Below are 24,598 nucleotides of genomic sequence, written 5' to 3'. Positions count from 1 at the left end.
CAGGGGCGTGCTGTCAGCAAAAAAGTACCCTGAAAAGTTCGTGAAAATTCAAGGTTAAGGGCCAATTTTAGCTTACAAACAGGGCCAATTTGAAAACACTTTGAGGAGCCCACCAGGACTTTTTTCGATGTCTCGGTTGGCAAGCATGACCCACCTTCAATATCGTATGAAAACACTTTCAATTTGATGCATCATGAAAAACTAAAGCCTTTTAATTCTAATCGAAGACTTGAAAAAGGTAGAATGAAAATTGATACGGAAGCCATGGCTCTCAAGCATTCAGCGAAGCGCATGTACACTCTTTTTTATAAGAAGAATTTTATAAGAACAAGCACAGACTGAGCTGCTGTAAAAAGCAATTTTCAACAACGTTTCGTCTCAAAAAGGAGGATTTTTAGCAATGTGTGGCTGCTTTTTCGGTGAGTATTAGAACTTGTCGGCAAATGAAGCTTGTCTCGCTCATTTGTCGGCAAAATAAGCCTGAACACCTCCCAAGGGCGAAAATGCTAGCAATCGCACTGCTTGCACCCTATAAATTTAAGAACAAATTAAGGTGCACCGTCAGATTTTCGAAAATATTAAGAACAGTCAGCCTGAATTTAAATTTACTTGTTCTTATAAAAAAGAGCGTATTACAAGTTTTTTAAAATGGCATTAAAACTCACTTAGAATTTATGAGAGACAAAAACGTTTCTAAGATGAAGACAAACGAACGAAGATTTGAATGAGAAAATATTTCTTTCTTTGTAGAGCAAGAAAAGCCGAAATAATTTTCTTTGATCCTAAATGTACACAGTAAGTGAACACAGAAAGATATAGTTCAGGGGATGGGGCAGTACCCCTAGATTACCCTTATCGCACTGCTCTGTCCTTAGTAGCATTTATTTCTCAATCAAATCTTAGTAGCAGTTGGTGTTAATTAGCTGTTTATTGGCTATGATTGTGTAAACAAACAAAAAATAAATTGAATAAAAAAGCTGACAATGACCTCCTGTCTAACATCCACCTGAATCACATTAGTAACGATACAGGGGACTGCAACGCAAACTCGGGGTTCTGGAGACTAGCGGAACCTTGCAGGAAGCACTGAGCTGTTTTCTAGTGTTACAAATCGGTATGATTTCGTTACAGTTCTTTAGTTTGATGCCTAAGGTAAACATCACTTTAGTTTTCAAAGGAAGCTGTTGGATGACTGCAAGAGTTACCTGTTGAATCAAAGTGGCCTGAGTAAAACGGTTGTTGCAGGGAGGGAAAATATTGGATTGTAGTCGAGAAGTCGACTGCGATGGCATTACAATACAGTGGGTAGGTACGGAGGAATTTGTAAGTTATTTACCCAGGCATCACGGACGGACGTGCCTCGTCGACCAAAATACGTACTTGTAGGTTTGAATGGCGTGCCTTGCCTTTTTATGCAGCTCGAGCAGTAAATGTTTCGTGGTTATGATCGCTGATATATTGAGCAGCGTTGGTAGCGCTCGGGGTCAAATAGGGAACGGGGTCAAATAGGGAAATCGGGGTCATATAGGGAAATCGTTAATAACTCCAAAAATTGGACAGATATCTCAAAACCAACCTCAGAATCGGATTCGGCATGCCTCAATCTACCTTTTAGATGCTTATTTATTCAACTATGGCAATTTTTACAGAATAAATGATAATGTTTTTCTTCTACGTTAGCTTGATGCGTGTCTCCTTCGTAGCGACGGGGTCAAATAGGGAAATCGACATTTGGGGTCAAATAGGGAAATGACTAAAAACTGCAAGAAACAAGCACGAAAAAGAAAACTAACCTCATTGCAAGGCAATGAGTAATTAAATCTGCTCTTTCTATCCGTTTGTCTGCTAGAAATCAAGCTATATCGATAGATAGATACAATTCAGACAACGTTCGACACGCACTTAGGCCCTTGTTTACAGATTGATCTCCTCCACAGTTTCGGGGTCAAATTGGGAAACAGCTGCCTAAAGCCAATAATTGTTAGGAGCCCTGTCTTCTGACATTTGTGCCATTTGTCTTGTTATTATTTTCAAACCAAGTTTTGAAATGAATTTAGGAGGAGGCTAAATATTGGTGAAACATTTCACGGTTGCGGATAATTGCAAACAATTCAATGATTGAGACAACCTTGGACGTTGGTGTGTTTATTTGGCGTTGAGAGGTTCAATCCAACCCCCTTACGAAATAATTGTATTGCTTATTTTTCATCAGTTTCATTTTTACAAAAAAATTAAACACGGAGTGCCTTAGATAAAAAATTTTTGGTTCTTCTTCATCTCAAGTTACCAAATGTACATAAAAAGTAGCCAAGAATTGTATTATTGGTTATTGATTATTGGGGAAATATTTTCTTCATTTTGTTGCTCTATTGTCTCTAATAGACGGGTCCCCGGTGTATAAATTTCAGAAGAATTTGCACCCCCCCCCCCCCCATTTCGCTTATTAACACCCCTTTCTATTAAATTTTACAAATCTGTCATGAGCAGAACACGCAATTTTCACTTGTCAATGACTCATCTTGTTGTTATTTTTTAATTGTCATGATTCCTCTTGTTATGTTTGTCTATCTTCATATCTTACAATCTATCCATCATCAAGTAATCAGTGTCACCATTCTATTAATTTCATTGCTTTTTAATTAAAAGATTTACCAACATCCACTCCTTCTATTGTAGATGTGTTGCTGTGGGCCCATCTCTACTATTAAGCCCTTAGTTTTATACTTATCCTTAGTTAGTATCAGCTTAGTCTCATCGTATTTATCGAATGTATGATATACAAATATGGCTTGTTCTTTAGTAGTTACTAAATCATTCAACTTCTTGTAAGTTTCAAGCATTGAATCGCACTATTGAATCGGACAGAGGCGGTGCCACGAAATCGAATCGCTAAAAATGCATCTCCCAGACTAAAATTTCACAAATTACTACACCGCTCAGAGTAGACATTTCGATCGATTTTTTTTCAAAAAATTTGGGAGGGGAGGATTCATGCGTTAGATAAAGAGAGAGTGACCTTTGGTTCACATCGATGTTAATAACAAGAAACTGCTATATTGATTGCCAGGGTGCATTTAATGTAATCAGGCCAGAAGATCTTTAGCTTACACTCAGGTTTTTTGGCGTTCCGAGTGCAAAGTAATAGAAGACATTTTTGGCATATGTCTCCAACTGCTCCCCTAGTCAAGGGGGCCGTGGTCCCATGCCCCCCCTGCAACCAAGCCACTGCAGCTGCATATCGAATACAACAGATGGTGATTTTTATTCTCAAACATAATTATGTTGCCTTTACACTCTCTTTTTATAAGAACAATTTTATAAAAAAATGAGCTTCAAAATTGGTCAAAAGTTGAGAACAAATTAAGAACAAGCTGAGGCTGAGCTACTGTAAAATGTAACTTTGAACAATGTTTCATCTAAAAAAATTGGTGTTTTTTGCCATATTTGGATGCTTCTTCGGTGAATATTTAAACATGGCAGCCAATATATGTTTTCTCACGCACTTTTTTGGTAAATGAGGCCTGGACACCTCCCTAGAGCGAAAAGCTAGAAATCGCACTGCTTATACCCTATAAATTTAAGAACAAATCAAGAACAATTCAGCGTCAGATTTTCGAAAAAATTAAGAACAACAAGCCTGAACTGCAATTTACTGGCTCTTATAAAGAAGAGTGTAATGGTAAATTTTATTAACCTCCCTTAAGGCACCGCAATGGGGAAGCCCTTTGCCCCAAATTTTGCCAACATATTCATGACAACAATAGAACAACATATCTTGAGCAATGCCCCGATGGGGCGTAGTGGAATGTTTTAAGAAGATTCATCGATGACATAATCTTCATATGGCAAACACAAGCTTGAAAACCTACTGGAATTTATTCAATACACCCTATATCATCCGCAACCCAAATATGCATAACTATTCCATCAAATTTTTACCCATATAGCCCCGTTTACAGTGTCTTAGTTTTCTGGCAAGCGGTGCTGGTCTTTTTAGTATGGATTTTAAACAAGACACAAAAATAAACCAAGGGGTGTAAGACACAAACATAAACAAAGGGGTTTAACACTTAAGGTAAAAGGAAATCAGAATCAATTTAAAAATCTATTCCATCTAGCCCGAGTTCAAACTGGCAATTTCTACTTCGTGTCACTGGTAGTCTGTATCATTTTACTTTTGGAGTAGACAAATGACAAGCATAACCTACTTTCTTGCTACAGTTGCATAAGAAAGGCAACAAAACAGATCCGTTGATAGAGAACATTTGCCCTGCAAAAATCAGTTTTGCCCTGCGAAAAGGTGAACAACCCCATCCTACCCCCCTCAAGTGACGCCTCTGAATACACCAGGAAAAAAGGAGTTTATTTTTAGCAGCAGTTAGGCAGCAAGAATCAAAGAAAAGGGTTAAAATCATAGGCCGTACGACCAAGAGACCTCGACAACAAACAACTTTTACTAGAAATTGAGATGAAACATAATAATCATGAAAGCTGGAAAAAATATTTTCCAAATTTTTGAAAGGAAGTACAAAATGAAGCGCAATCACCTAGATATTTCACATTTGAAAATCTAATTATGTATCAGCCTTTAAGAGTTGTTATCATGTCATGTAGAGATGTTAGATTATTTATTTTAAAATGGCTTTGGAAAAGCAAACATTTGAAAAATACTAAAGCTTTTGCTGTAATAATGACATCGGAAGCAAATAAACAAGAAAGGGATTCTGAAAAGTTTAAACCGAATTTTTCCTTATTTTACACAGAAACAGACCTTTGTCTATTGCTGTAGGCAGCTGTTTCCCTATTTGACCCCGAAACTGTGGAGGAGATCAATCTGTAAACAAGGGCCTAAGTGCGTGTCGAACGTTGTCTGAATTGTATCTATCTATCGATATAGCTTGATTTCTAGCAGACAAACGGATAGAAAGAGCAGATTTAATTACTCATTGCCTTGCAATGAGGTTAGTTTTCTTTTTCGTGCTTGTTTCTTGCAGTTTTTAGTCATTTCCCTATTTGACCCCAAATGTCGATTTCCCTATTTGACCCCGAGCGCGTCGATCACTCAGCTGATTTATTTAGAGAAAACTTGTAACCCTCGTTGCAGGATGTGTGAAATTTGGATGAATATGAAGAGAATGTGTATTTTATATTGATATTTCTACCTTTTGCTATTTATTTTTAGTTAAATCGATGCTTTTCAACGTGTTTTGCCTATTTGCTCCCGTCGCTACGGAGGAGACACGCATCAAGCTAACGCAGAAGAAAAACATTATCGTTTATTCTGTAAAAATTGCCATAGTTGAATAAATAAGCATCTAAAAGGTAGATTGAGGCATGCCGAATCCGATTCTGAGGTTGGTTTTGAGATATCTGTCCAATTTTTGGAGTTATTAACGATTTCCCTATATGACCCCGATTTCCCTATTTGACCCCGTTCCCTATTTGACCCCGAGCGCTACCAACATGATTGGATATATTCCATACTGTTGTAGGAACGGCCAAACAGCAACGACAACATAGGAAGACAAAATTTGATTTCAAATACACTCTTTTTTTGTAAGGACAATTTTATAAGAACACGAGCCTCAAAATTGGTCAAAATTTAAGAACAAATTACGAACAAGCTAAGATTGAGCTTCTGCAAAATACAATTTGGAACAACGTTTCATCTCAAAAATGAGATTTTGGCCATGTGTGGGTGCTTTTTCGGCGAATATTCAAACTTGTAGGAAAATGAAGGTTGTTTCACTCATTTTGTTGGCAAACGAGACCTGACAACCTCCCTAGAGCGAAAAAGCTAGCAATCATACTGCTTACACCCTATTTTTTTAAGAACAATTTAAGAACAATCCAGCCTCAGATTTTTGAGAGAAAAAAGGAACAGTCAGCCTGAACTTACATATACTGGTTCTTATAAAAAAAAATTGTATGCAAACTGTCATTCAAAAACAAAGTTTCAGTTGAATAACGTGCATATAATTGTTAGGTTATACTGCGATACCCAACAGCAGCCTGGGCACAAGTACCAAAGTCTAAAAGTAGCTTTATGTTATGTTTTAAAGTTGGAGCTGCATCTTATTCTACCCAGCACGTCAAATTACGCCAGGAAACAATGATGTTTTAGTATTTTTTACTCATTTTTGCAAAATCTTTCTGAAAAAATCATTAGATTTGAAAAATTCGAAGGTCAATGTTTTGCTGACCAGGCATTTTTCACGCTTTTTGAAACACTACTTCCGGTAATTTGCCGGATTGTTCCCAAGACTTCAAATTATCATTGGCTTTACTTTTATTATTCAAACTTTAAAAACTTAGGTTAGGCAGTTTGTTAGATGGTTATGCAAAATTCCCTGTATATTCAGGGGCGTCGCGACCGGGGGGTGTGGGGGTGTCATTCAATATGCAAAATCAGTTGATTTACCCTCATTCACCTAGTTATCCAGCAAGCACAGGGCCTAACTACTTTAACTAAAGGCTCGACATTTCACTTCAATGTTGAAACAATAACGTGGAAATTTAGGGGATGCAAGGGTGAAGCAGCCAGAAAGGAATTAAGGGGGCTTTGATTTACAAGCCTACCGCCTTTATATTTTTCTCTATACTTTTTCTTTTTCTTCTTTTACTTTTTAATTTCTACTCTTACTGTTATATTTAGCCTCAAAGCTCTCACGAGTTTTTCATGTGTCCTTCAGCATAAAAAACTAATTTATCTGTTGTACTTAATTAACTAAATTTTTGAAATTGCTAATTTCTGTATTTTAACTTTGAGTGTTTGGTATATTGTAATTAATATTTGTTTTTTGCTGATAAAAGATTTTGAGTTTGAAAAAGCTACCTTTTTAGCTACTCATATGGAATCGACGCCTGTAAGTGTATCGTCCCTCGGGCCCGAGCTGGCTGTCGACGGCTCTGGGGAAGACCTTTGTATTGTTCCAAAAGAATCCTGTATGACGGTGAAAGACGGGAGATAGCAGGTAAATATAGCAGGGAACAGAAAAGGAACCATTTTTTGTCCGGCAGGGGATGGGAAATGTTTTCGGAGGAACGGGCCTCGAAAATAAAGGTTAAAGAGAACTTCTGTGCAATTTTAGGCAGGGAAACAAGACTTGAGCTAGTCAGATTATTCTATAATTGGAATACTTTAGACTTTACCCCATCGTTTGGTACTCTGTTTAGCTTTTATAAAATATGTAGCAGAAGTTATTTGGGTTTGTTTGTGCAACTGCCAACTCCAACACCCCCCCCCCCCTCCCCAACCCAAAATTGTTGAAAATCATCAAGAAAATCGGACAATTTGGAATAGGAAATGAAAATGAAAAGACCGACAAAGAACAAATTTGGGAAAATTCACTATACTTACCCCATCAATGAGAATGGTCTTTTACGTCACGACTAGCTACGGCACTGCGGCCTTGAAGATCCAGGAGCTCATGTGACCCAGTTTTTTTCGCAGCAGCAACAACATATGTTTCTTTTCCCAAAGGCGGAACAAGCTAACGAGAGAAGTGGGGTAAATGAAGTCGATTTCTTTTAAAAAAAGCTTGTTTACAAAGCTAATAAAATGTTTTCCAAATACAGTCAAGTTAACAACTCCAGGGATACGAGAAGTCCACACAATAAAGTAGGCCCAATATCGTCATTTTATCTCCACTTCATGTTTTTGTTTATGTGAACAATTTTTTTGCGGTACAGAATTTGAAAATGGCTTTGAAAAAAGCAAACATTTTACAACATACTTAAAGCTTTTTGGTCTGACACTCCAGACAATTTCGTCTGACAATTTTAGGGCTAATCATTTGAATTTTTGTTTATGTTAATATTTTTATAGGCCTGTTTATGTTTAACAACATATGTTATCATAAAAGCTTTTGGCTTCTTGCTTTATTAGAATAAATTTAGAATGCTAGATAGTTCCAGGGTTAGCTCATGGAGACAATTTTAGGGCTAATCATTTGAATTGAGATCCCTCATTTGAATTGAGACCCATTCCCAATTCCCAACTCAAACTCGAAATCTTTTTCACAGCATCAATAATTTAATTACGATATACTTAAATATAACAAGGAAAATGTTTTATTTCAATACAATTATAAGGAAATTTTATTAATGATGATAAGAGATAAAAATTTTTTACTGAAGGATAAATGGATAAAACTAAAAAAGAGGCCGTATAATTATTTGAATGTTTTAGCTTTAGATTGGTTGGTAAATACCATTTGGCCAAAAACGTTCTTTCACAACAAGGCTCAATTTTCTCCTGGAACTGAACCATTTAAAGGTCATCGGCATATAAGTTTTGATTAATTCTTGGTGCTAAGAACATTTAAAGTTTACATTATTCTGTACTTTTGCAGAATCTGAATTTCAGTATTTTTAATGTGAAGATATGAGAGTTTTTTGTACATTTTTTTAGTTTTTGTTTTGTTTTCAGTGAAATGGTTTTTTGAGGATAAAGTATTTACTATTCAATAATGTTTGTAACATAGACCAATAGCGATATCAATTTTATTTCTCCCGGAAGGCTTGCTTTATGGCTGCTTATTTAAAATCAATATCTGTTGCAGGCTACCAGACACCTATATTGAAGGATACCATAATGCAAGCATGGTAAAAAAGATGGAATACAGAGTGCTTGGTGACACTGGATTGGCTGTATCTAAGCTGGGCTTTGGTAACTTTTTAGCAGCAATGCAAACACCTTTTTAATTAGAAGAGTTTAATATTACATTCACATTGCACTTTCAAAGTTCAATTTTGTAAAAGATAAAAACGATTTGTTGCAATTGCTATTTATTTTCGTTTTCCCAGGTGTTTCAGCTCTTGGGAGTGTATTTCGACCAACAATAGACAGTGAAGGGATGGCAGTTGTTGAGGCTGCAGTAAAAGCTGGGATAAATTGGTTTGATGCTGCTCCCTGGTATGGCCATGGTAAGGGAGAGACAGTCTTTGGACGAGTAAGTGTCTTCAACCTTGTCTTGTCAACAGCATTTAAGTTCTCACGTCTCTTGAATGAGAGAAATAGTACTAAAATCCCCCTATTTGATAAAATAGTTCATGCTATGATTTAAATAGTTTTAACACATCATGTAGAAAATTAGAATCCCGTCTTTTCCCAAAAATTGTTCACAGCAGAAAGCGTCTAACGGAAACCTTTCCATACTTTGAAAACAACAGATGCATATTTAACAGATGATACTATGTCAACTGTTAAAGTTTAACTCTTCTTCAAATTAAATCAAATTGCAAAAGTTTACCTTAAAAGTGCTTGTTCCCTGATAAATGTCAGAGTCAAACATTTAACAAAATATGATATGCAAAACTTGGAATGGATGGTTTCTTACGCTTTTAAAAAATGATGATGTAAAAATTTTGGGCATAAATTAATTGAGGTGAACAGAGCGAAGAAGAGTGAAATGGGAAGGGTATCTGGTTATGCATTCTTGCAAAGCCTATGAATTTACTTGTTGTATTAGATTCATCCTGGACAAAGAATCGCGTAGATTGATGAAAATCTGAAAATGGCTGTAATTCTATAATCGCTTAACGATTACAGGAAAATGCAAAATATCATTGATTTGAGTCTATGCACCAACATAGAATGCTGACAAGGATTTTAAAATGTGATTATTCCGCCCTGTTGAAACAAGATTGTCACTTTTACAACACTTCCATTTTAATCTGGTTTTGGGATATGTCAATGCTAATTCTTCAAGAGGACCTCTTGGCTGGCACTGAAACCGTGGTCTTTTGTTTTAAGGGAATGAAACCAGCCACCCCATGGTGAAAGGTTCTGAATGTTAGCGTCATATGTCCTTCTTGCAAGAAGAGAAATTGACTAGGTTTGTTTGAGCAGCAGATTGTGGTTGCCTTGCTGGAAATGTGATTTCCATGCAGCTCATTTCTGCCAAATTGGTCAAGATATTGAAATAATGTGAAAATAAAAGCTTTTGTGTGAAAAGTCTCGAAATAAAAGAAAATCTGAAAGGAAGCGAAATCATCAACATAGAGAAAAGAAAAGCTAGACAGACTTCTCGATCGATAAAAAGAAGACGCTAGCAGAATAGACTCAAAATATAGGTAACATGGTAGCACTTGACGTAATATTTAAATATCCTGAGGGCACTAACACAAGCCAAAACCTTCCTTTAAATGCTAAGAATGATCACCAATTTGGTGGCAGGAGATTCTTCTAATAAGATGGAAGCTATGAAGATAAAAAAAGAGTGGATGCTTCAATCGCACTTGGCAAGACACCATCAAGTGCACTTGGCAAGACACCGCTAGGCCATTAGACGGTCTAGAAACCCTAGATTTTAACTATACACAAAGCATAACAGAACGGTTGCAGACGGAGGGAAATCGAGAAACTTGTAGGCAATGCTCCTCCTAGAATAAGAGAACCTAAGAGCTTAAAAACGATCAAAATATGATGTTTCAGTGGATGTTTGTCAATACTTTTAAGAAATTTTCGGAGATAGCTGAAGTTATTGGATTATTTAAAGATACAGCTCCCTTTAGTCAAATTGGCGCCCGGGATATCATCCAATGAAATTTTTACCGTGCTTATGGAGGGCAAATTACATGAGCAGCCTCTTCCCCCTCTTTGAAGGCATAACGTTTGCATGGATGGGACAAGGCCACTTACAAATTAATAAAGAATTATCCCTGATTTTCCTAACTCTCCGTTGCTTGGTTTTCTTATCGGCTTCGTCAGTCAGAGAAGATGCTGCCCACAGCCCAGACTCCTTAGGCTCATGGAAATGCAACAAGGAGCTTTTCACTAAGGCGAAATGAAGACTGTGCAGCCACAAAACTATATCAAATTTATTTTTAACTAGTAGAATCTCATTGCTTCTTCCTGATAGAGAGAGGTCTCGATTGAGCATTAGCATTGTTTCCCTATATTGTATTTGCTATGCATTTTACCCAGGGAAGCGAACATTTAACTAGATTCAATCGTTTTCATGCCGTGTTGACGCCTTCACAGTTTTGAAAATCATTTAATCTCGTCATATTTTGGTTTTTCCTAATGTTTCTTTGAAATTTATTTTACTCAGATTTCTGGTAACTCATCTGTGCTACCAAACTATAAACCAATAACTAATTACAATCTTTTCAGCACTGCAGCAATATTGTAAGAGATGAAATGCCGAAAAAATGTCCACTAGCATCTGAAAATCAAAAGTAGCAATTATGATGGAAGAAGCAAAAAAAGAGACTACACATTGTGCTTTTTTCGTTTAATTATTAATTAATTTTGAGCTTTGCAATTCGATGCCCTAACAGCTTGCATGTAGATTAAACATGTCTACAGAAATAATCTGCAAGATCTGAAATTTATCAAAAACATACTGCTTTTTGCTTGAAATTTAACGATGTTTTTATTCTTAGGCCCTTGTTAGTAAACGGATTCCAAGAGAGGCTATATACGTTTCAACCAAGGTATGTTAAGGCTATAGCAATGTAATGAAGCCTTGTTTACAACAGGGGTATAAGCATATGTTACTTTAATACGTTATTTTACTTAAGTTGGATTCTTTATTTTTAGTTTTCATTTCAACTTTGATTTTCGTTTTTAATATAGGAACTTGTTATCAGAAATTTTGATTATTTTTTAAATTTTGATTTCCCAATTGATTTTTTTTAAAACGTTTAGTCAGAGGTTCACCTGTTCTTAGCGTTAAATTTTCACTTTTACTTCCCATCCTAAGTTTTGATCTCTCTTGAACTTCTCATTTTTGGTATTTTTTCCTTAAGAAACCCCATTCCTAGAATTTTTCACCAGTTTTCACCCATCCTTTTATGTTTTTACAAGAATTTCTCCTCATTTGAGAATCGAGTTTGTTCAACCTGTTTATCAGCAAAGCCAAAGTAGCTACATTACAGTCTCATCCAACATGGATCTTTTCTGAATAATTTTGAATGATTCTGAATGCAATGAAGCAACCATAATAAACACTGAATCATTTTGTATTTTAATGCATAAAAACCCGTTTCTACTTTCAGGTAGGCCGATACTTACCAGAGGTTGACAAAATGTTCGATTTTAGAGCTGAGCGTGTTATTCAAAGTGTCGATGAAAGCCTTCAGAGAATGGGTCTTGACTATGTCGATCTTATTCAAATTCACGACATGGAATTCGCTCCATCATTAGATATAATATTGAATGAAACTCTGCCTGCTCTCCAAAAGGTAAGCCTGTTCAATTAACCGACTACTTTTGCCAAATTACTTATCTTTCAGAGCAATTTCTTTTTCATTAATTCTTTTAATGTTGTTCCTTTAAACTGCACACGATCCGTGCTTTCATGCGAGTGATGAGAACATTCCAGGATATACTGAATAGTCGTGTACCACTGGTGCTGAAGCATACGAAGGCAATTCTGCCCAACCAGCCCCAACATACCTTGATGTTAGCCTTCAAGATTGCATTGGGTTGGAATCCAGAAGTGTTTTGTTTCTTCAAATTGTCTGCAGCAAAAAACAACAGCCTCGTGACTATATATCTTTATTATAGTTTTTTACATCAAAGATTTAAATACTTTGATAGGAAGGGAAATCTAAATAGGTATTTATAGCTTGACAGGCTTCACAGAGGACATCATTATATATAAGTGCTTGCAATGTGGCGCTATTTGCAAAATAACTAGCTATTACTCACTGTAATTGCGAAAAATTCTTGCTCGGCATCGCATTACTTTTTACTAACTGCGTCGATAGCGGGGTTGCCCACCCTGTTTAGAGGCTCACAAGCCCCGCTAGTATTGATCGTGTAACGAGTTTTTATCGTTCTCAATTAATCAAACTACAAAGTTTGAGAATTTTCTGCTAACAGGCAAAATTATGAAATATGTGTTTGCGAAGATTGGAAGACGCAATTATATTTCTATAGGCTGAAGAATTATTTTAATTGTTCTTAGGTGAAAGAATCTGGGAAGGCAAAATTCATTGGAATCACTGGCTACCCTTTGGAGAATTTTAGGTGTGTTTGTATTGACGACAAAGATTTTAGGGACTGAATTTCATATTAAAACTGAATGAGATTTTGACGATGGGATAAACAAGGACTAGAGAGAATGAGATAATGAGTTGGATGGAACTAGAAATGTTGATCATTGAAATTAGGATTGGATGGAATACTGGATGGGGTGATACGGGATAAAACGAGATAATAAGGATTAATGAGGTGTTTAGGATTGGATTAGATTCTTAGGATTGATGGAGAAAATCAAGGCTGATGAGATAAGGTAAGACGAGACCAAAAGAATTGTGTGAGTACTGTGATGTTTTGATATATTTATATAACAGCTCAAGCTTTCACAGCAAACATTTCTCCAGAGAATGCTTGGTATCTCTTATCTTCACAATTTGATCTTTCTTATCTCCCTTTCATCTTCGCTCTTTTTCGACAGGACAGTCCTTGAAAAAAGCACTGTAAAGATCGACACAGTGATGACTTATTGTCATTTTTGCTTGAATGACACCTCACTGGCTGACTATTTGTCATACTTCAAGGTGAGACTGTATGTTTTATATTTGAAACGTTATCATCTATCGAACGCGAAACATTATCTTGCCATTCCTTTGATTACCAACGAGCAAGATATATTGAGCTGTTTAACCAAGAGAGAAAACAGTATAAAATTCAAGGTGGTTGCATGTGGCAAGTTAGGAACGATCATAGGCTAGTCGACAGTTTTACGGAAATTTCTCTCCAAACTCTCCAAATTTCTCTCCTTTGCTGAAAGTTTGGTTTTCTATTATGGAATTTGTATATCGTCTCTTGGGGACCGTCCAAACAAGCTGGAAGGGTGCAAAATGCTCAAAACGTCCATCGAAAGTACAGCTTTCAAGTGAAGAGAAAGCTGAGTAAATCAGGGTCCCTTGTAAGTATAAATGACGAAATACTAGAGAAAGGTTCTTCTTTGCTGAAAAGTAACAGAATTACAAAGTACAGGGATGCAAGAAAATCGAAACTTGTGAACAGGGTACTCAGAGAATTTTAAGACTTGGAAGAAACGTTTTTAAAACACAGAATTCTAGATGAAAAATTAATGATAATGACTTTGCGTTTTGAAACAACTTCAAGAATGGGCGTTTTGGAGCAGAATTTTATATTATTTGCTAAAAAGTGGTTTCCCGCCCATAAAGAAGCTGTTTTAATGCTTTATTTTGGGTCATTGTTATCGATAGGCTTTCATACAACTAAAAACAATAAAGTACTTCAAGCAGTTATGTTCCACCAACGCTTTTAATTAGAGCCTTTGAGCTTTTTCCATAGCTTTTCCTAAATTGCCATGTATCTGAACTAATGGAACTAAGCATAAATGCGGTACTGAACAGATGCTTCAACTTTCAGTTTCTTTGTGTTTTATTTTCGGTCACTTAAGAAGCTTGAATTAGTTTCGTCTTTGAATAAGGTACGATTTCACGTTAGAATTAATCAAGTTAACTGCGAGCTGCTTTGGAGATTTTGTCAAAAAAGTACATATCACAGCAGAAACAAACGAGAATTTTATGACCTTGCTCGAAATGCTTGCTGATTGCAGTTATTAATTTGCTAGAAGTCATAGCCAAAGTGGCCAGCTGCCATGCCACCCGACCATACAAATACATAACCATTCCCTTCAAATTTTTAGGTGTCAGCACCCTTTTTTGTCTATATACACTCAATTTTCGCAATATTTGCTAGACCTTATATTCCTGATGAAATGTATTTCATGCTCATAGGAAAAGGGTGTCGGTGTTCTAAATGCTTCCCCAAATGGAATGGGTTTACTAACGCACAGGGGACCGCCAGACTGGCACCCTGCAATGGATGACATCAAATCATCTTGCAAACAGGCAGCTGACTACTGCAAGGTGGGTCATCGTTGTTTATCAAAATGTAAGACAAAATTGCACCCCTTTCTGGTTCATACTGGATTTTTTTCACTACCAAGCAAAATTTCTGTATTCAATTTGGTTCTGTAGTAACCTCTCAAGAAACAAAGCTCTATAATGATGAAATATAAATATTTTAATATCAGCCAGAGTTAAAACGTAGTTAACTCTGGCTGATATTAAAATTGATAAATTTATCGCTAGTTTGATAAATCTATTCGTCTTTGATTTATTGAATTACGTTCTTTTGATTTATGAAGCATGTTTTTCCTTGTAAAACGAGGCAGATAAGAGACAAGTTGTAGAATAACTTTTAAAAAATGGGGAGGAGACGCTTCATGTTGATGTTGTCTGCCTTGAAAATTTTTTTATAACTGTGAAAAGAACTTCTTTGTAGATTTCGTTATACTTTTGCAGACCCAAGGCGTGGATATATCAAGACTTGCTGTTCATTTCACTTGTGCCAACCCGGATATACCGACTACCCTTGTCAGTACAGCAAGCACAAAGAATTTTGAAACCAACTTTAAAGCTGCGTGTGAAGCACTTACCCCAAAAGAGCAAAGCTGCTTAAATTTTGTATTGGAGACGTGAGTATCTGTCCCATCACCCGGTTGAATAAATAGAACGAAATGAAGTCACAACGGTTGTAGGTCCAAACAGTACACAATGGGCCGTCACTTGAGAGGGTGGATGGTGCGTGGGGTGCAGAGGGAGTGCATAACCATCTAAACCCGGGGGCAACTTATATGTGCAATTTGAAAGTTCGTTTTCAACTGTCAGTCCCTCAAATTATCTTAAAAATGGAACTACTTTTCCGCATCTGACTAGTTATTTTTCAGCTTAGTACCTCCATATTTTTTAGACAATTTGTTGCGGAAAAGAGACCTTTTCTCAAGAAAGAGACGCTTTTTGGCATCAAGTTTTGTATTAATTTCTGATTTTTACAAAACTAAGATTAGCAAACTTGACCTCACCTTCCCCTTGTCTTATGTTATTCCTTATGCTATTCATTATAACTTAATCAAGCAAAAACCCACAATTGCTGCTTTTTTCATTTAGAAATTTGGCATAAAAAACATTGGTTTTATTTATAATTTTTCAAGTATGCCAAAACTTAATTAATTGCTTGAATGTCTTCTTGCCACACAGCTAACCTCAGTTTTCATTAGCATGAGTGTTGTTTCGTTTGATATTCTTGAGTATTTCTTGCCATCATTTTTGTGTACAAAGAGCATAGGGGCTAGTCTTCAAGCTTGTAGAACTTTGTTTGCATTTTCACCAGTTACTGCCTTTTAGTAATTCCAAAACTTTATCAAAGCGGGATCTTAGAAGTCAGGTTTGTTTCCATGCTTTGATACTGACTATGCCTCATATAATTAACTGAATATGATTTGACAACAGGCAACGCTTCCTCTAAAAAAGTACGCGCCAAAACAAGTAGCCTGCGTCGCAGATTATGGTCTGCGACGCAGGCTACAAAACAATTGACGACAAGGGCAACCAAGGTAGCCTGTTGCTCTTTTAATCTAGACGATTTGGAATGTGTCCATATCAAGAAGGTTCAGGTTTTTGTAGGACAACGGGGTTGGTTCTCTTACTTGGAATCTTCAGCCAAGTGATTGGTCAAATCATGTGACCAATCAAATGCACTAGTCATTAACCATAGTCATTTTTGATCCGCATATAAAACTTACATGAACGTCCTACAGGAAAATGTCACTTTTCAAGTTTACTTAATTTTACTGATTGAGCTAAAAACTAGTTAGGAAACGATTTTGGGCCAGTCTAAAAGCAACATTTTGCAACGACTTTTGTCGCTTCGAAAAACCAGTTTGCCACAAAATGAATCAAACTGACCCTGTTCCAAGACCATTTCACTACAACTAGATAACATGACCATCAAACTGTTCTTCACTCAACCATCCCATGAATAGTATGCCCTTTGCTTGTTTTCCATTTCGCTTGTTATTCTCCATATTTTATTATTAGCAAAGCAGTCATGACGTTTGAATTTTCGACCGAAAGACTTAACGCGACACATCAAAGATGTTCCATATGTTCGTCAGTCTATGTGCCACATGAAAGAGACGGTCAAATTTGCTTTGTAACTAATAATACATGCAAATACTAAATATTTCAATGGATCTTGGATTCTTAGAAGAATTTTGCAATTTGTTATCTTTTGTTGCAATAACAGAAAAAATTATTTTTTCAATTGAATTGCAATTGGTGAAATTTACTTCTCTTCTGAACCGTGCTTTTTAGTTTACAAATGTTTTTACTGAGAATTTATTTTATGTTGAAGATGCAACAAGGCTTTCAGCACTGGCGTTTTCTTCGCAATACGTTACTAAGTAAGAATTTCGTCTTCATGTTTTCTCTCAGGTATTTTAAACCACTGAAAAACAAAACATGGGAGGGTGTTGAAGTAAGAAAATACAAAGAGAAGTTATGGAGGAAGAAAAATGAAAGAGACAGCCTGGAGATTCTTGATGAAATCATCAATTCATAAAATGGACAGTACAAAAAAGATAGATTTGATATTTCCTAATTTATGATCGAATGCTTTAAGTCTTATATATATATATATATAAGTATGTATATGAAATTTGCCATTTGTATAATTGTAAAGTCTATGTAGTCTACAGAAGCAATTATTATATCTATCAAGAAACTAGAATATTCATTTTTAAACTTAAGTAAATGACGTGTCTGTAAGATGTCTGAATTTTGGTATTCAATTTTTGGTATTTTGAGTTTTCAAAATTCCTTGTCTTCATGTGAATTTTAAGTAACAATTAAATTTGGTTATAAAGATCTCAGAAGACACTTTTTAACATGTAAAGGATCAACTCAATGAAGCATCATCTTTTTAATCGTATTATCAAATTTAAGTAAGATATCATAAAATTAATTTCTGAGGTCCTCGACGGTACTATAGCTGCTGTATACCTGCATTATTTTCATTGCTTACAGTGGTTGAAAGAAAACAAAGGGTTTAGGCCTTTTTCGAGCACTGCTTTCCTTATAACGTACTTCCTTAAAAATGCGTGTATATTCCTAAATCGATGCAGTTATATTTTCCAATGATTTTCATGATTTTAAAGTTATATACACGCAATTATTGTATAAATTCTATTCTAAATAATAATTTTAACAGATATAGTAAATTTTGAGATCAGTTTCTTTCTATCTACAATCTCAGGTTCCCAAACGTTCTTGTGTGGATTTTTGCTGTCTGAACGACTGGCAGTGGTAGTAGGAGTGAAACGTTTGACCATATCGTCTAGATACCTTCTCTCCTAGTGGTCTTAATGTTAAATAGACTTAAGAGTAGGATCTTTATACTTCAATGGTACTTTTACTGCTTTTTTCTCGTTTTTGTAACTGCACGCTTATCTTCAAACTATTGTTAGACAGTCAACACGCGCTGCTCCATGACATTCTATTATTTTCTGTAACTTCTCTCCAAGTTCTCCATAACAATTGAAACTCTCCATAAGAGTTTCTCAATATTTGTTGTATTATGTAGGCTCCCATCAAGTTTTTATTGTTTATCTATTATTTATTTAGATTGATAAGTAGGCCCTAAAATTATCATCATCGAGTCATTGCTGCGTTTTGCCCATGTCGCCTAACAATGAAAGTTTAGATAAGCAGATGTTTAAGAGTATCATATTTCAAAGATGGAATAAAGCCGTCCAACGCAGGATATGAAAAATTGAAGACCATCACTTCTTGTGATAACAGTGAAAAAAAAGGTCCTTTTGAAATAGCAAACGTGGAGAGAACCTAACAGCTGTAATAGATTCGGATAAAGAAGAGGATGAACGTTCAGCAAATAATTAGAATTTGTACCTTCATATAGAGCGTGTGGATCGATTTGAAAAAGATCATTTATCTTTCAGTAAGCAATTTTTTTCAATAAACGCCCCTCTCGAATACGAGTCGCTGATGGTTAAAGTTTTGATAAATGCCCGGGCGACAAAAAGATCAAATTCGGTAACTTTCCAACGTCTTATTGCATACTAGCAAGCTGCATACAAGAGATTTTTATGACCCTAACCCACATTGAAAAAGTTTAATGAAAAATAAAAGAGAATGAAGAAAAATCAAGGATTTAATGTCTGGATAGAAATATAATGGGACGTGCAGTCAGGCTCCATTCTGGAGTTCCGACAGCATAGTCAAAACAAGCAACCATTGAAATATATATTTCTCAACAAAAGAAGTATCCATGGCTAATCTACTTGGCATGGCTATTGTCATTAATGTTGAATATGACTGTAAAGTGAAAATATACATCTAAGGAGGGCTTAAGATTCAATTCATTGGCAAACGCAACAGCCTTCGTGAGAAAAGAAAGAAGAGACTTCCAAAAGAAAAATTTTGTTTAGAACTACTTTGATTGCCGCCCTTTTGTTTGAAGGTACTGTGCTAATGGCTTTAATACTAGCAAATTATGCGAAAGAGGACTAATAAGAGCTTACAATTACAATAAATTGTCATGTCAAGACCTTTGATAACCTCGCTGTTTATTTAATGTTTTGGCTCTTTCTACCCTTCCAAACCTGCCCATTTTTTCGTAGAATTCATAACTTTTACACTTCCACACACAGAATATATTTAGAGAATCTTTAAGAAATTGGAGCTGCATAAGGCTTCTGTTAATTGATTTTATGCAAAACAAGTGGTGTTATGAATAGTGAAGTCCGAAAAGGTGGATAGGATCAGCCTGGTTACATTTAGTCATTTACTTTGTTCGTTGTCTCGTTTTCAACAGCAGTCATTAGATCTGCACAACAACTTCACAGAGTGCAAAATTCGGCCTAGCGAGAAAAAATTGAAAAATACTCCTGAGGACATTTCCAGCACATTGCCCCCATTACAATTCTATTTTCAAGAGCCAGATTTTCCATTGTTTTTCCCGAGGCTCGGTGTCCTTATTTTTTTAACAATTTAAGGCTCGAGTGCTCATTATGTTGTTTGTTCTAAGACCTCTAAACAATAAAGTTCTACCTGAAATTTCTATTAGCACGGATGATGAACTGATAAAATTAACTCTGTTTCGTTTAAAGGAGGTTAAATTTTCAGGAGTATTATATCAGGAGTATCAGATTTACATTCAAATTTTCCAAACATAACGTTAATCAATGTCAGTTGTCTGCCTAAACTTTCTTTCCTATTTCACAAACATTACACAATTTCCCTTGACAAACTTGTGTCACAGTAAATTGATCAGATATCACCACATAGTTTCTTTTTCTTTTAAGCATTTAATTCTAGTCAGTGAAAATATTCCTTCACTCAGGCAGGATTATTAAATTATGCAAAATCCGTTCCAATCATTTTTCCTTCCAGTATAAAAAAATGATCAAGCCTAACCATAAGTTCAAGACTGCAGCCGCTTTCGAATCATAAATCAGATGTTTTAATTGGAAAATGCGATATATTTTGATATATTTCTTCAAATCTACAAAAAGGCATACATCTTCAAAAATATTTTACTAGCTCTATTAATAATATACAATTCATAATCAACCCAACTGCACAAAAAACTTGGTTTTTTAGCTACATCATGTCCTTATTGAAAACTCTAATCCAAAGGCAACGAACAATCAAGAAGCCAGCTGCATTGGAATGATTCTTATCGTCGTAGCCGGTGTTACTGTAAATCCTAAAATTTGCCCTCTTTGACTAATTAGTTTGGGACATTTTTGAATGGGTGAGGATTCGAAAGGAAGGTTAAAACAGGATGATGACTTGTTAGAATCATCTTAAGATCGCTATGCTTATAGGCTTTTTATGGCATTTTTATATTTTTTCAAGCTTACTTTGAAAAACTACGTTTATATTGAGAAAAAACGTTGCGAAGATGATTCTAGAACTCTTTTTATTTTATGCTTTCTATGTAATTAACTAAAACCATGTATTGTAAGAAGTGACATGTCAGGATGGGGGCTTATAAAAAAATTGCAATTTCAAGGGAGATGAACTTTTACGAGGAAAGGGGCAATTCGAAGATTTACAGCACCTATGAAATGTGACGCTAAGTCAAAATGTCTAAGGTCAAGCCAACATGCTTTTTAGCTTTTCAAGCCAAAGGAAATGGGCCATCAATTTCGCTTGGAGCTTGTGTTACTTCACACCAATCTTTAATTTTATAGTCGTAAATGTCAGGTCTCATAATTCCACCAGTTTTCTCTTTACCATCCACCCAAACAGCTTTTCTTTGTACGCTGTCCATTAGTACCGTGCCTGGAGATTTTCCTCTTTTATAAGCCTAAAATTATGGTAGTTTTCATTGAATAGGATGAAACGATTTCTAAAAAAATGCATCCTAACATTTGAGCTCGAAGTTGCGCTTCATAAAAATCATGTATGCCTTTTTTGAATTATATAGGCGGTCAGATAAAATTACAATTAAAAGTTATGGTCAAGAAGGCTCCGCTAGGTCTTCAACACAATCATTAAGTTTCCGAACCCAAGCTATATACAAGAAAATTCATTTTGGATACAGTGTTGCACTCGGGGTTGTGGTAGGTCTGGAACACTGCAGATCATATTATTAATCCTATTCTGCAAATGGGGTTTGCCATAGAAGACAAGCGTGGCATTTCAACAGTGGAAACAGGGTGGATATGTAAATATACTATGGTTGGTCACTGATCATAAAAAGTAACCTAAAACCAGCTCATGACTCTCAAAACTAGGCCAAACTTAAAAATTTGACCAAATTGTTCCCAAATTTGATGCTGCGCACTGGATCTTGCGTTTTTGCAGTTTTCAAGCCCCTTTGTGGCAAGGCAAGGGACGGTCTTCTAGAATTCAGTTTGATAGAGATGACTGACGAATGACAAAAGCATCAAGATTCTTTTCCTTCTATTTCTGTTTATTTGAAGATAAAAAAGTTTCATCTAGTTCTTCTATGTATTGATTGCTTATGAGTGTGAAGAGTTTCTTAGTATTTCATCGATCTAAAGCTGCACTTCGAATTGCAATTTGCCTTATTGAATGAACAACTAAAAACTTACTGATCTCGGTAGATGGTTGCGCTTTTCCCATTTTGGTGGCTGGTGTAGTCTAGGCATGGGCTCCGACTGACAGGTTCGTATCGATATCTGTTCAGTTGTACTCAGTTCTATTAAGAAATATCGCTAAATGTTAGATTTATTTCAACGCAGATAAAATATTTACGTCAAATTTGATGACACAAAGAACAGAAGTATAAATGTTAAGTTAATGATATCTTATACTATTTTGTACGAAAATTGCCGTAAATGGTATGTCGTGTGCTCAATGCTGTATGGGCCGAGCTGTGCACGCTTATAGCGTGTAGAACAGAATTGTTCTTAGTTGCCTTTCCAAGTTTCACGCTTCGCTTATTGTGATCATCAGGCAACTGCAGTTTTTGTATGTATATGCCAAATAAGTTATTGGACGATGCTGATAATAGCCAAATCAGCACTGTTTATTTTCCTTAATTGTTAGATTTCAAAAAACTAAATGTAAATTCAAAAAAAACCAGTTTACGAACACTGCTTTACGTAAAAGGTTTCTCAAAATATTTATGAACAATTTTTAAGGGAACAGAATTTCAAAACGGCACTGGATTGGTGCTCCATTACAGTTAGGTGCTCGTTTTACTGACTGGCCAATTTCGACCCGCAACTTGGTACATGTACTTCCTAGCTTAGAGTTTTCGGTCAATAGTCTGAAGTTCTAAACTGAGAGAAAGAACTAACAAATAGCTAAAGCAGTGGCGGAAATTGAGCATTTTTTCTGAGGGGGAGGGGGGGAGGGGAAGACACTGACAAAAAATTTGCCCACATTTCTAGCAGGGATGCAGTTGTAAAATTTTAACGGGGGGGGGGGGGGGCCCTATAAAATTTTTAAATTGTTTTTTATGTGATAATTGCTATTTGAACATGACGAGGCTCGATGTTTTTCCGATCATGAATTGAGAAGCCAGGTACATTGATTGTTTTTCAGGCAGCTGAGATCAGAACATTGATACCATGGAAAGAGTTCGGGGGAAATTTCATTGCAAGCGAGGGAAAAATGCTTATATTGTTCAATGGTTTAGTGAAAACCGCCACCATGGTTGGCAGCGAGAAAATTTTTGAAATATGACATTCTAGATATAGCCAGAAAATGCATATGAAATATTTATAGTATCGATAAGAAAGAACTTTTTTTAAAATTAATGACCCATTGGTTGGATTTTGAATTGATGCATTTCTGGTTGTCATTCTTTGTGTATATTTTCAAGCATACAAAGTTTGCAATGCGTTTAAATCTGTCAGTTGTTCTCTTTTTCTTTTCTGGTTAAATCGTCAATAGCTGATCTGTAGTGAAGTAAAAAATTCTTAACAGCTTTCTTTGCGTTACATGGTTCTTGGCTATGTCCAAGCACAAGCCACGTCCCCCTCAGCCATGAGCAAACGAAGTTTGTTTCAACCAAAACCAGATTTAAATTTATCAACAAAGTCTCACTTTCAACTTACGTACTGCCAACTTTCATACCTGGAAGAGTTTTTGATAACATATTATGCTTGAATCTTAGACCATGAGGATCAGCGGCACAGCTGGTGTCAAAGTCCTGTATGCCATATTTGCTAAACTTTTTAAAATCCTCTAACTGTAAATGAAGAAAACAATTAAAATGTTAAGGTCAATAAATTTTAAGCTTTAACTGAATATTTCTAGCACTGAATTTTAATAAAGAAAATTTCGATTTAATTCAACAAACAAGACGAAAACTCGAAGTTAGATTTCCTTTTCAAGAATGCTAGACATGAAAATCTTTTACTAAAATTATGAATTGTGGCTTCACCAAATACTGTAAAAATGACATCAGAAAAGTTTGAGTTGATTACAATATGGGAACAATAAGAAGTTTGTCAGTTGCTAAGGGTGACAATAACTCAAGCTCGCCTCAGGCTAAGCATTGCAAATCATCACAAAAAATATTTAGTATACGTTGGCTCTTATTGTGATAACATGAAGCTTTTTAAAGTGTACCTAGCATACCTTTCGAAAAATATCTCGACGATGAATTCCTACACTATCAGTTTTGTATGGGTCTTTTGCGTACATTCCTTCTCTGATAAATGATTGCCTGGAAGTCTGTGAGCTGGGGGGTCTAAACTTTGCAACAAATTCAGGCAACTCATCGATATCTTTGGGAACAAGAAGAGATGGTAACTTTAACAAAGGAACAGAAGATTCAACAAGTCTTGACTCTTTCCTAATTTCCTTTGACGACAAATTGTTTTTTAATTTCAATACACTCCAGTTTTTTACCATTGACTCTTTTGTATTTCTTGGCGGAGGGTTTGGCTGATACATCTTCACTGAGAAGTCAATTGGCTTTAGATCCCACACAGTATTGACCTTAGCTGATTCCAGCATCTCCTGTCTTCTGTGGTAGGCCGTCATGAACAAATCACTTCGTGACTTAACAAGACCCTGCATTGCATCCAGACTGACTCTGGAGTCAAAGCTCACTAAAGCCTGACCCGTATTGGCCACTGTGCTACCACTCATAGCGATACATAAATTTGAAATGAAATATTAATTATTCAACAAGAATCCAACACTTCGGACCTACTATTGTGTGTCCTCTGTAGTTGTTTACATTGGCAAAGGATTCCATAGGAACAAGGATGCAATTATTTATTGGACTCGCTTTCAAAAGGAGGTGAGCAGA

At 35.9% G+C, this 24,598-nt stretch overlaps 2 protein-coding genes across 3 annotated transcripts; one reads left to right on the top strand and one right to left on the bottom strand.

Moving 5' to 3' along the window:
- Positions 1-1,110: 1,110 nt before the first annotated feature.
- LOC148958392 (uncharacterized) lies at positions 1,111-18,062 on the top strand. Of its 2 annotated transcripts, none has more exons than XM_089113082.1 (10): positions 1,111-1,305; positions 8,565-8,671; positions 8,809-8,954; positions 11,392-11,442; positions 12,007-12,192; positions 12,921-12,982; positions 13,413-13,515; positions 14,731-14,862; positions 15,301-15,473; positions 17,272-18,062. In XM_089113082.1, exons 1-10 carry the CDS (start codon positions 1,286-1,288, stop codon positions 17,396-17,398), a joined length of 1,107 nt encoding a protein of 368 aa, XP_088969208.1. In that variant the 5' UTR covers positions 1,111-1,285; the 3' UTR covers positions 17,399-18,062. The 2 variants fall into 2 exon arrangements, with proteins under 2 accessions (XP_088969208.1, XP_088969207.1); XM_089113081.1 differs by lacking the exon at positions 1,111-1,305 and adding an exon at positions 7,464-7,621.
- Positions 18,063-18,194: 132 nt separating this feature from the next.
- On the bottom strand, positions 18,195-24,535 carry LOC135687770 (uncharacterized). Its single transcript, XM_065204760.2, has 4 exons — positions 23,920-24,535; positions 23,413-23,527; positions 21,921-22,027; positions 18,195-21,169 (listed from the first exon to the last, which is right to left on the bottom strand). Exons 1-4 carry the CDS (start codon positions 24,433-24,435, stop codon positions 20,981-20,983), a joined length of 927 nt encoding a protein of 308 aa, XP_065060832.2. The 5' UTR covers positions 24,436-24,535; the 3' UTR covers positions 18,195-20,980.
- Between the last annotated feature and the right edge of the window lie 63 nt (positions 24,536-24,598).

This window comes from Rhopilema esculentum, chromosome 16 (assembly GCF_057945365.1).
Source record: "Rhopilema esculentum isolate cy_ngs chromosome 16, ASM5794536v1, whole genome shotgun sequence".
Lineage (NCBI taxonomy): Eukaryota > Metazoa > Cnidaria > Scyphozoa > Rhizostomeae > Rhizostomatidae > Rhopilema > Rhopilema esculentum.
This window is presented reverse-complemented; position numbering and strand designations above follow the sequence as displayed.

What these genes read in the sequence shown, in the direction of transcription:
- LOC148958392 (XM_089113081.1), top strand. Translation starts at nt 7,515, where the DNA reads ATGAAGTCGATTTCTTTTAAAAAAAGCTTGTTTACAAAGCTAATAAAA. An exon ending in TGTATCTAAGCTGGGCTTTG is followed by an intron (nt 8,672 to 8,808) that starts GTAACTTTTTAG and finishes TCGTTTTCCCAG; the next exon opens with GTGTTTCAGCTCTTGGGAGT. An exon ending in CTCTGCCTGCTCTCCAAAAG is followed by an intron (nt 12,193 to 12,920) that starts GTAAGCCTGTTC and finishes AATTGTTCTTAG; the next exon opens with GTGAAAGAATCTGGGAAGGC.
- LOC135687770 (XM_065204760.2), bottom strand. Translation starts at nt 24,435, where the DNA reads ATGAGTGGTAGCACAGTGGCCAATACGGGTCAGGCTTTAGTGAGCTTT. An exon ending in GTCGAGATATTTTTCGAAAG is followed by an intron (nt 23,528 to 23,919) that starts GTATGCTAGGTA and finishes CTTCATTTACAG; the next exon opens with TTAGAGGATTTTAAAAAGTT. An exon ending in GTTATCAAAAACTCTTCCAG is followed by an intron (nt 22,028 to 23,412) that starts GTATGAAAGTTG and finishes ATTTCTTAATAG; the next exon opens with AACTGAGTACAACTGAACAG.